We start from the raw sequence: 13142 nt of genomic DNA, 5'->3' as shown, positions 1-13142 counted from the left end.
GAAGTTAGCCAATCAATTATTTCTGTAATTAATTTTCAGCCAATCCCGTATGTCTTCTTCGATTTTGTGTGTAACTGTGTACTGTAACCAATAAACGCCCGTGGGTGTGTCTTAATTATTCATGAAAGGTCTCGAATCTTCCCCGAGGGTATAAAAACTGCTGATTTTCTTGTCTCTCGGCCACTTCATCAACTTTTAACCTAGTGTATGGACATGTAGCAGGAGGCGGGAAGCGCCTCTTTCATCAGGCAGCAGCTCTTCAATAAGGTAATGGCCGCTTAACATCTTTATTTCTTGCTAGCTCAGCAGTTTAACCCGTGGGGAAGGTCCAAAACCTTCACCATGTAACCTATCTCTATAAACGTGTAAAGTTCTTCCTGTTTATGTAAAAACTTCATACATCTTTAGCTGTAATTCGGGGATAGAGAGTGATTTACCCTCTCGAGCTCCCTTTCATATTGGTTTTAGGTGACTACATTTTGTAACTGGTTTTCTTCCTTTCTGTAATGTCTTAAAATTTTCTCATACGAGTCACCTCCATAGTTTGGGAATAGCCCCTGTTTCATCGGCCTAGTGCCTCTTAGGTTTTAAGAAGTTTCATGTAGGAGTGCAAGTACATGCCTCCATTCATCTTTGTATTTGGGCCATTTACTTAACCTGTTCTTTTCTGCTAAGGCCCAGTAGGTTGGGTACAAGATACCCCTGTTTCCTTATAAGTTGTGCCTTGAGGGCAGTTAATAGTAAAGACTGTTATGGCCTTTAATAGGCTCAGAAAATTGAGAGCGGGTCAGCTCTTTTATTTGAGGTAAACGTGCCTCAGAGAGGCTAGATATTCAAAGTTGGGAGTAAGTGCTCCATGTATGGAGGGGTTTTCTGCCCTTTGGTAAATATGTGGTTGTGAGCTGAGAACTCAGAAATTGTATAAAAAATAAAAATAAAAATATATATATAAAAAAAGGGGCTTGAGCCCAAATTGTTAAATTATCTCCAAATTTTGGCTTTTCCTAGTCTTGTACCTGATTGTCGGTTACTTGTTGGCATGTGTTATTTGTTAAACTTTGAAATTCTATGTGAAAATTGTTAAGTTTTGCTATTTCAAAAATATAACCTTTAATGAAATTTTAATTCATATCTCGGCTTTGTAGTTAAGACATTGTAATTCATATCTCGGCTTTGTAGTTAGACACATTCCCCCCGGCACCTTCTTTCACCTCTGCCGATCCACCAAACCACGGTAACAATAATAATAATAATAATAACAAAAATAATAATAAAGTATTTAGTGAACTTGTAGGCCTACTGGCCATAATTGTTCAACAGTATTTGGTCAAGTATACCAACTACATCTGATACTTTTACAGTAGGTACTTTTTAGTTCAGTCCTGTTTCTGCACAGTTTTTTTTAATTTTAAGGCTAGGCTGTTGTCACCACCGATTTTGCTGTTTCCACATGGACCAGGTTGGGGACTAAGTGGCGGTGTACTTTCCTTTAGCATTCCATTCATTTTCTCATTCTTCTTTTTGGATTCATAATATTTCCTACTTCTTCCTCACCAGTCTTTTTTAATCCTTCTCTGCTCGCATTGACTTATGTCCCCTATAAGTTGTATTTTTCTTACTTTTTTTCCTTCCATGGTATCGCTCCCTTTCATTTTGTATAGCTTCCTCACATCTGATTGGATCATTCCTTAAATGATTACCTTAGATTTTGCATGATTTCTCCTCCTTTTCATTTGAAGATTCTGAAGCTTCTATCTTTCTTGGATATATTCTTATTACTGTAAAAATAAAGCCTCATTTTAGGAAAGGGTACTTTTCATTTCATTATTTAGATGACCAATAGGACTGCATAAGTTACTGAGGAGAAATCTATATAACACCCAATATTATAAATTAGACTACAGCATCACAAACTCTGTTCTTGTTCTCACCTCCGTGAATAGCACTCAAGGATGACAGTAACGTAGGTGAGATTTTTCTCCTCTTTGTTGAACTACTTGAAAAGACTTGAGGTTAGGGAAACTTACTTACTGTATACAGGATGTATCAGAACTATACCGACATGAAAATCAGGGATGCTCGTGTTATGTTAATGGCACAATCAGATTGGCAGAGAATATTTTTCTTTTCGAGAAAATGAGGTTACTTTTGAGCAGGCGAATCAAACTGACAAACTTGCTGTGTTTGCTATGCCAGAGATGGTATACCATGAAAATGATGATTATTTCTGATACATCCTGTAGAGTTAGACTCTGTACTACTTATGATTATAATCTGTAGTATAATTAAATTATTAGTCATAAAACTTTTTCTTCAGGAGCATGCTTTGGACATGAGAAAGTCCAATTACCAAATCTCCACTAGCACTTTCATACACTGAAACAATACCTAGAAAAGCACATGCACAACTTGGCTTCAGGCAGCTGACAAGATAGCTGCCAATAGTTGAATCCAATGAAGCTAGGAAGCCTAGAGTGCTATCTGTGGAGGTATTATTGAAGTTCATCATTTTTCATAGAGGTGAGACTTCAGCTGGGAACAGGTATATTCAATGCAAAAAGTCTTTTTTATAAAATAATAGAAATATTCTTGAAGTGCTTATGAGTAACTTTTCAGCTGCATATTCTAACACAAACACGGCTTTGAAAATAAAATCTACCAAATTATGAAATGATCAAAATGCCAAGTCAGGCATGGGGACATGACACAGAGATGGGGACCCCCCCGTAGGCCTACTGAGCTCTAAAATGTAAAACTTTATTGAAAAAATAGATTATGGGATCAAATAGGTCTTACTTGAAACTAAAATACAATAGTATATAATTCATAAAAAGATATTTTACACCTGAAAACCAACTGGGACACAAATCTGCCTTTATTTTTTTTTTTTTTTTTTTTTTTGGAGAATGACCCAGATAAGATCATAGAGTTACAGTGTGAGGGGAGAGAATCCGACCGTGAAATCACAATGGAAGAGGTGGAAATTGCTGTCAAACGAATGAAAGTTGGAAAAGCAGCAGGAGGTGTTGGTCTACAATGGCTGTATAGGCTATATCGATCTATTTAGAAAGAAAAATCAGTACCAAATGACTGGAGGAAAGGAGTGATAATACCTATATTTAAGGAGGACAAGAATATATGTGATAACTGATAATTATTGAGGAATCGCTATCAAATCTCGGGAAGCAAAAATATTTGAAAGCGTACTAGAAAAGAGAATGAGAAGAAAGGTGGAAAGACAAATACAAAAAGAGCAATATGACCTTCAAAATGGAAGATAAACACTAGACCCCATCTTCAGTATGAGGCAGTTAATGGAAAAACATAGGGAATATGAAAGAGATATCAATCAATATCAATCAATACTGATCTGCATTTAGGGCATTCGCCCAGGTGGCAGATTTCCTATCTGTTGTTCTCCTAGCCTTTTCCTAAATGATTTCGAAGAAATTGGAAATTTATTGAACATCTCCCTTGGTAAGTTATTCCAATCCCTAAGGCCCCATTCACAATGCAAACGTAACCGTAAACTTAACGACGTAACGTAACCGTAAAATTAATGTAAAATTTGTGGTATTCACAGTGGAGGAATGTAACATTAACGTAAAGAGTACACAGCAGCCAATCAAAACACTGCCATGTTATTTAGTACGGAAGTCAGGTTTTGGGCTATCTCGCAGTTTTATATTTCAATACCTCGATGGAATCAAACAACGTGGTAGCGGAATCCATATTACTTCAAACATCTATTGCTTTGCTCCTGGGAGCTGTGTAGGCCTACGGTACCTGAAAAGGCGATCTAAACAACGGTGCAGAAAATGGGTTCATCCCTTGAATCAAAGAAGGTTATCTCAGGGCGATTTCGGTAATCTACTGTAAGAAATGACCCTCATCAGTTCATTTTGGACATGTGGATGAAACCTGAACTGTTTGCCTTTCTTACGATTTGCTTCCCCTTTTGTAATAAAAAGAAATGTAAAAGGTCTCCTTTACCGACATCTATGACCCTATCTATCACACCCCGATAAGATATTTGGATCTATTTGTTTGGATGATATCGTTTTCGTAAACTAGTAGTCCGTCATAATGTTAAGAAATATACAGAGACACTGTTTTATTTATGACAGGGATTGTCTCTCGTCCGTTTGCCAGCGCTGCGAGCTTGTCTCCCGCCATTTATTGTCAGATTTCATTACTACAGGATATTAATTTCCACCTATTATTTTTCGGTACAGCGTATTTGTAATTCTTTTTCCTTCTATCATACATAGCCTATACACAAAGATTATTTTGAAAGAGAATTGCAAGTGTTTCGTCGAAAGAAGTCATTATATCGTGCACAACACACAAAGTTTACCTCTGCTCTGATTGGCTGGTTCTTAAAGTTAACGTAAAATTAACCGCAAGAGCTTGGAGTTTGCAATCCCTTAATTTTACTGACTCGCAGTTAAGTTTACGTCGGCGCATTGTGAATGGATCCATTAGATAAGATGGCCGCTAACTTCTAAGTTAACGTTAATTTTAAGTTTACGTTACGTTACGTTACGTTTGCATTGTGAATGGGGCTTGACTCCCCTTCCCATAAATGAATACTTGCCCCATTCCTTGATTTAGAAAACGCCTACGATAGTGTACCCAAAGCAAAGGTATGGGTATTAATGCACTGGAAAGTATTTGAAAAACAAATTATTGAGTATGTGCAAGCAATGTACAAAAATTGTTGCAGCAGTGTCCAAAGACATATGGGGAGATCAGAATTGTTTACAATGAAACCGGACTATGACAATGTTTATGGTTGCAGTCAGATGACATTGCTAGGAGGCCCTAGGCATGACTTCCAGCAATGATGAGAACTCAAGTCTTATCATGATCTGGACTTAAGTTACCTGACTTCATACGAGGAAACTGATTTACTGCATGTCAGAGGGGAGAGAGCAAAACAGTCCACCTCACACCCACCTCATCACAGCTACACACACTTCTATTGATATGACAATATCCACAGTAATCCGTTTTCACAAATATATACAGTAGCATTCATGGCCAACAATGTCCTTAGTCTTAGAAATAAATCAAATACAATTCTAAGTTAGGACCTATATGTGTGAATACTTTGGCTGTAATAGATGACAGAACCACAAGCATGTAAAAGATAACAGATGGAAAACAGAAAATAGATATATATTTACCAGATATTGTAATAGGAGTTGAATCATGGCTGAGAAATGATATAATGGATGCAGAAATTTTCTCACGGCACTGGAGTGTGTATCGTACAGATAGGATAGGAATGGTGGGAGGGGGAGTGTTCATTCTGGTGAAAGAAGAATTTGTAAGCTACGAAAAAGTTAAAGATGAGACGCATTAAATTCTAGGTGTAAGGCTCATTTCTAAAGATAATAGGCAACTTGATATATTTGGAGTGTACAGATCAGGAAAGGGTAGCACTGACGCGGATTCGGAATTATTTGATAGGATAGTCAGCTATGTGGGAAACGACATGGAAAGAAATGTGATTGTAGCGGGAGATCTGAATTTGCCAGATGTAAATTGGGAAGGAAATGCGAACGACAGGAAGCATGACCAACAAATGGCAAATAACTTAATATGGGAAGGACAGCTGATTCAGAAAGTGATGGAACCAACCAGAGGGAAAAATATCCTGGATGTCGTGCTGATAAAACCAGATGAGCTCTATAGGGAAACTGAAGTAATAGATGGTATTAGTGATCATGAAGCTGTTTTTGTGGTAGTTAAAAATAAATGTGATAGAAAGGAAGGTCTTAAAAGTAGGACTGTTAGGCAGTACCATATGGCTGATAAAGCAGGCATGAGGCAGTTTCTAAAAAGTAACTATGATCGGTGGAAAACGGTAAATAAAAATGTAAACAGACTCTGGGATGGGTTTAAAGAAATTGTTGAGGAATGCGAAAACAGGTTTGTACCTTTAAGAGTGGTAAGGAATGGTAAAGACCCACCTTATTACAATAGAGAAATAAAGAGACTAAGAAGGAGGTGCAGACTGGAAAGAAATAGAGTTAGAAATGGCTGTGGAAGTAAGGAGAAATTGAAGGAACTTACTAGAAAATTGAATCTAGCAAAGAAGGCAGCTAAGGATAACATGATGGCAAGCATAATTGGCAGTCATACAAATTTTAGTGAAAAATGGAAGGGTATGTATAGGTATTTTAAGGCAGAAACAGGTTCCAAGAAGGACATTCCAGGAATAATTAATGAACAAGGGGAGTGTGTATGTGAGGATCTTCAAAAGGCAGAAGTATTCAGTCAGCAGTATGTAAAGATTGTTGGTTACAAGGATAATGTCGAGACAGAGGAGGAGACTAAGACCAAAGAAGTAATAAAATTTACATATGATAACAATGACATTTACAATAAGATACAAAAGTTCAAAACTAGAAAAGCGGCTGGAATTGATCAGATTTCTGGGGATATACTAAAGACAATGGGTTGGGATATAGTACCATATCTGAAGTACTTATTTGATTATTGTTTGGTCGAAGGAGCTATACCAGATGAATGGAGAGTTGCTATAGTAGCCCCTGTGTATAAGGAAAGGGTGATAGACATAAAACTGAAAATCACAGGCCAGTAAGTTTGACGTGCATTGTATGTAAGCTTTGGGAAGGCATTCTTTCTGATTATATTAGACATGTTTGTGAAATTAATAACTAGTTCGATAGAAGGCAATTCGGTTTTAGGAAAGGTTATTCCACTGAAGCTCAACTTGTAGGATTCCAGCAAGATATAGCAGATATCTTGGATTCTGGAGGTCAAATGGACTGTATCGCAATTGACCTGTCTAAAGCATTTGATAGGGTGGATCATGGAAGACTACTGGCAAAAATGAGTGCAATTGGACTAGACAAAAGAGTGACTGAATGGGTTGCTATATTTCTAGAAAATAGATCTCAGAGAGTTAGAGTAGGTGAAGCTTTGTCTGACCCTGTAATAGTTGAGAGCGGAGTTCCTCAGGGCAGTGTTATAGGACCTTTATGTTTTCTTATATATATAAATGATATGAGTAAAGGAGTGGAATCGGAGGTAAGGCTTTTTGCGGATGATGCTATTCTCTATAGAGTGATAAATAAGTTACAAGATTGTGAGCAACTGCAACGTGACCTCGAAAATGTTGTGAGATGGACAGCAGGCAATGGTATGTTGATAAACGGGGCTAAAAGTCAGGTTGTGAGTTTCACAAATAGGAAAAGTCCTCTCAGTTTTAATTACTGCGTTGATGGGGTGAAAGTTCCTTTTGGGGATCATTGTAAGTATCTAGGTGTTAACATAAGGAAAGATCTTCACTGGGGTAATCGCATAAATGGGATTGTAAGTAAAGGGTACCGATCTCTGCACATGGTTATGAGGGTGTTTAGGGGTTGTAGTAAGGATGTAAAGGAGAGGGCATATAAGTCTCTGGTAAGACCCCAACTAGAGTATGGTTCCAGTGTATGGGACCCTCACCAGGATTACCTGATTCAAGAACTGGAAAAAATCCAAAGAAAAGCAGCTCGATTTGTTCTGAGTGATTTCCGACAAAAGAGTAGCGTTACAAAAATGTTGCAATGTTTGGGTTGGGAAGAATTGAGAGAAAGAAAAAGAGCTGCTCGACTAAGTGGTATGTTCCGAGCTGTCAGCGGAGAGATGGCATGGAATGACATTAGTAGACAAATAAGTTTGAATGGCGTTTATAAAAGTAGGAAAGATCACAATATGAAGATAAAGTTGGAATTCAAGAGGACAAACTGGGGCAAATATTCATTTATAGGAAGGGGAGTTAGGGATTGGAATAACTTACCAAGGGAGATGTTCAATAAATTTCCAATTTCTTTGAAATCATTTCGGAAAAGGCTAGGAAAGCAACAGATAGGGAATCTGCCACCTGGGCGACTGCCCTGAATGCAGATCAGTACTGATTGATTGATTGACTATGAGGCAGTTTTTGAATTGAGCATTAGCACTAGTCTAGGACTAAAAGCTCATTTTAATCCAGGAGTTAAAAATTAGCATGCTGGGTCAGGGAATATTTTAGTCTGAGACTATTTTTAATCCACGACAGTTGCTGAGTCAAGGTCTGGACTAAAATCTTCTAGTCCAGTATTTTAAAGCTTTATTGTAGACCCGCTGAGGAACAGGAATAAAATTTTAGTTCTGGACTTAAACAGACATTGAATGTATATTTCGGTGGAGTGACAGTGGATTTTCTAGGTTATATAGAATACGTTCAAAATCAAGGACCTAGAATTCAACATCAAGTCGGCAATAATTCTTTTGTTGACTTGTATGAAACTGAGTTTGTAGATCAATATCATTTCTCAAAGGAAAATGTTAATGAACTGATCCGTTTGCTAACTCCCAGCTTAGATGTAGGTACAGCAAGAGGATGTCCAATTCCAGTTTGGAAAAAAGTGCTCATAGCATTAAGATTTTTTGCAGATCATATTCCATCGTGAAACTAGTGACTTAATAGAAGTTACAGAGTTGTTAGCTTGCCGATAGTTCAACTAGTAGCACTGGTAATTTGTAGAACTCTGAGGAGAGGTTATCTACAGTTTCCCATGAATGATTACGTTAAATTTCTACGAAAGAAAGCTTTTACAGAAGATTCGGTTTTCCGGGGGTACTAAGCTGAATTGATGGAACACACATTCCAACAACACACTACAATGACAAGGAGGAGTATCGCAATCGCAAAGGATACTATTCTATAAACGTGCTAGCGGCCACCAGGGAACAAAATGAATTTACGTACATTGTTGCTAGATGGAAGGGAAGGCCCCATTATTCTAGGAGCTTTGTCACGTACTAGATCAAGTGTAGAAAGGGTATCTGGACTCTGGAAGAATCGTTTCAGGTGCCTTCTCAACCCAGTGCGGTTTTTGCCTTGCCGTTCTTGCATAATAATTGTGGCTTGTGCTGTGCTACATAATTATGGATTGGGAAGAGGGCAAGGGGACTTTGCTGTGGATGAACCTGGAAGAAACCAGGGAGAAGAGGAGGAAAATGAAGCTGGTGACGAAGGGTACAATCTAGAAGAGGCTGTGAGGCCAAGAGACGATTTCGAAGAAATTTTAGCTGAATCTCCTTCATAATTATGAGCCAGTTCCTTCGAATTCTATAGGTGATGTTTATTTTATAACGAACACAAACAAATGAAAACATACTCAGCTAACCGCATGGGTAGAACAATCAATCAATAACAAGATTAGGATGTAAAATAAAATGTAAAATAATCACTTCCACTACAAACTGTTTTCAACAATTTTACAATTGGAAGACTGCTTCCTCCTATCTTTCCAATATTCCAACTCCTCGCCAAGTACCAGCATCTTCATATCATGTTCTTCTTTCAGGTACCTCATCTTCGCCTCATGGTACTCCTGAACATGGTTCACCATTGTTCTTGTTGTCCATCCCAAATTTGTTCGCAGAAGTACCAGTATGAGGAACATGTCTAGCATCTGCATTATGAGGTGCCTCAGTAACCGACTCAACTGAGGTCTCTATAGTTTCCTCCGTAACAGGTAAAACAAAGAATGACAACTCTGTGTAATTATCTGAAAAGTAAAAATATTTTGTTTCATATATACTGTATATCTCTTACAAAAAAATTTACAATACTACTTTAATTCTCCTAGTCAATACAATACAATTTTACGTCCAATGAAGACGAAACTTTACGTAGGTATCTCTTATAAATGCCATGACCCAGGGATGATTGTATTTTGTGTGTGTGTTGGTCCCAGGCCAAGGAATGAAATCATGTTGTAGAGCGAGTGTGCACAGCTAATAGGGAGTTAAAGGCACCAACTATTCCAATACGCCGATATTTATTGAAACTTGAGTCGAGAGTATTCAACGTAAATTCATAAAGCCATAATTTCCTAAAATATATTCATGTTGTCTGGTTTAGAGGGTGTGCTTTGAAGGAAATGCAATGTGTGTGCTACAGACATATTTTTTTGGCAAGGGACCACTACAGTAAACAAATGCATATGTTAGTTTAGCCTACATTACCTGTGTCATAATAATCCGGGATATTTTCCAATGGCTGCTAGTCAGCTATCACCTCCTCAACCATTCTTTCAAAATTACTATCATCCTTGGGAGATGAAGGGGGTCCACCATCAGTTACGAATTTTCTTCTGCGTTCTTCAGCAAGCTGGCCCTTTATTTCATTCTTTATCCTTTTCCACGCATTCTGAAGATGCTCCTCAGACTGCTTTGTTTTTTCTGAGTTGGAATTGAACTCTGTGGAAATTTTCCGAAAGTTCTCTTCTTAATGTCCTCATTTTCCTTATCGTGTAATTTTCTTTAACCTGTGGATTTTTTAAATACTAGTATTGTTAAGCACTTAAGTACTCTCATTCAGACTGAAAATTGATTCCTCGGTTGCGATTTCTGTCTTGTGACGTTTTCACGCTTATTAAACGCACAGGCAACACAAATATGGTACAAATAATGAATTCACATGTGTTACACAATATTGAAATCAGTTGTTTCTCCTCAGAATAAGCATAACCAACATCACGGAGAGAAATTTAACTATTTTTCTCCTCTTAGTCCTCAATTAAACTAGTTTAAGGTTAAACCTAGTCGGGGATTTAAGTTAGTCCGTCATGACTTAACCCAGTACTAAAAAGACCTAGATGCATTTTAAAATGCCAGTTTAAATTTAGCCTAGACTACTTTAGTTCTAGACTTATATAAAACCTGGACTCAGAAAATGGCCGTATATGAAGAACAGGAAAGTTGACCCTGTCAACTGAAGATTTACAGCTACTTTCAGGTAAAAGAATGATATCTCAGTAGATCTGTTGGGACAAAGATGGGGAAATTTCTACTAGAGAAAGAAGAAAAGTTGAAAGAAATAACAACTAGAGCATTTACAGGAACAGGAAAAAAAAGAAGATGAAAAATAGAAATGACAGAGACACTATAAGTTAATTAAAACTCAGGAATACACTGCCCAATAATAAAACGTTTGTTTACAAGTACACATGGCTGACATATATTTTACAAGTCCTACATAGAGCACCTCCTTTCAATGTTATACCAGCACCTCTCTCATAATAGAAAAAAAAAAATAGCAGTTTACAGCTGGGCTGAGCAGCTCAAACGACAGAGAACTGGCTTTCTGAGCTCAAGCTGACGGGCTCGAACTCAGCTCTGTCCGGTGGTATTTGAATGTGCTCAAATACATCAGCCTCGTGTCTGTAGATCTACTGGCACATTAAAGAAGTCTGGCAGGACAACCTTCCAGCAGCACCTCGGCCTCTCCGAAAAGCTTAAAATTAGTTAATTAGTGGGATGTAAAACCAATATCCTTATCAAAAGTATAGAATATAAAATTGATCCTGAATGCTAGGATGGTACACTTTCAAAGGAGGGAGATGAACGAACATTCCCACTCACATATTGTACCAGCTCCTCTGCCAATCTTAAATCTGTGGCAATGCCAGGAATTGAACACTATCTTCATAACATTTCTGCTACAAAGGTGATAGGTACAGTAGGCTACATAATGAGCATACCTTACACACAAAAAAAAGTAGCATTTTAGAGTTCTATTTTATTTGAGGAAGGGCCTTGGTGTTATACATGCAGGCTAGTGCTACTTAAATTTGCCAATGACATCCTCAATTCCTAGACGGCTAAGGAAACAAACAGAATTGGCTTCACATCGCACCAACACAGACAGGTCTTTTGGCGACGATGGAATAGGAAAAGCCTAGGAAGAGGAAGGAAGTGGCCGTGGCCTTAATTAAGTTACAGCCTCAGCATTTGCCTGGTGTGAAAATGGAAAACCACGGAAAACCATCTTCAGGGCTGCCGACAGTGGGGCTCGAACCCACTATCTCCCGAATGCAAGCTCACAGCTGCGCACCCCTAACCGCACGGCCAACTCGCCCGGTTGAGGGAACAAATAGACGCAACATTCTAAACAATGTAAACATTTCATTACACCTTAATAACAGATTTTCAACACAAAAATTAGGAAGTTTATGTGCGAGCGGGGAGAATAGACAATTCTCTCAAATCTCTGAAAATTATTATAACCTCTTTCAGGCACTGTTGCTAACAACATAGTACCACGCACGGATTACATCGCTTAGCTTGTGGAAGTAACCCTTCACACATTAAAATACATGTAGTCGCATAAATCGCAACCAAAGAAGTGTCAAAACGATGGTCAAACTTTCATTATCTTACAAATATAAGGCAAAATCGTACAAGAATATAACTAACATACATCGTGTAAAATAACACAAAAATAAAAATACTCACCACAAGTCTTGACCAGAAAAACAAGAACCTCTGTCAATATTAAAAGCCTCGCACTCCTGGCAAAACCATAAAAGGTAACTAATATACCCATAACAATCCTAAACGTCCCTTCCAAAAGGCTCCAAAATATCGCTGGAGGAACCAAACCAAACGCCTCAGTTCAAACTTATCGGTCCTTCTGCAGTATCAATAGTACGTCTTTAATCAATAAGCAGAATTTTGGAATTTATTCTTACTCACTAAGTCAAATTTCTCGGGCTAACAACAAACACCACACAATGACACCCCGTGACCATAGAATATTTATATATATATATATATATATATATATATATATATATATATATACTCTCTACGACTATAAATTTTAAAAGTCCATGAAGGGGACATTCTTCTTCCTCTTCGTCTTTAGTTGTCAGACTTCGTAAGAATACGTTACGTCCAGACTCTGGTTTGCAGGTTAAGTACATGCTATTAGAGGTGAATAGGTGTAATAGGAGTATTAGGTGTTAATGTGAGTATCTTACCTGGAAAGGACACAACACAATGGAACACAAGGTTCTAAAATCTTCACGTCTGTGTGGTCCGTCACGGCGGCTTACTACAAAGCAAGGTACGTAGACAATATGGTAGGAATCACGAGAGAGTTAAGCCTCATTCGCAATGCAAACGTAACAGTAAACTTAACGACGTAACGTAACCGTAAAATTAACGTAACATTTGTGGTATTCACAATGGAGGAACGTAACATTAACGTAAAGAGTACACAGCAGCCAATCAAAACACTGCCATGGTATATAGCACGGAAGTTGGGTTTTGGGCTATCTCGCAGTTTT

General features: G+C 37.9%; 1 protein-coding gene across 1 annotated transcript in view; it reads right to left on the bottom strand.

The window, feature by feature from the left end:
* LOC136863098 (uncharacterized) overlaps positions 1-12555 on the bottom strand; it is a 95128-nt gene extending 82573 nt beyond the window's left edge. The window contains exon 1 of the mRNA XM_067139433.2: positions 12307-12555. Coding sequence (XP_066995534.2) covers positions 12307-12397 — 91 coding nt within the window. The 5' untranslated portion in view covers positions 12398-12555. The remainder of the gene's footprint in view (positions 1-12306) is intronic.
* Positions 12556-13142: the final 587 nt, after the last annotated feature.

Source organism: Anabrus simplex, chromosome 2 (assembly GCF_040414725.1).
Source record: "Anabrus simplex isolate iqAnaSimp1 chromosome 2, ASM4041472v1, whole genome shotgun sequence".
NCBI lineage: Eukaryota > Metazoa > Arthropoda > Insecta > Orthoptera > Tettigoniidae > Anabrus > Anabrus simplex.
The sequence above is the reverse complement of the archived record's forward strand: the minus strand, read 5'-3'. Positions and strand labels throughout refer to the sequence as shown.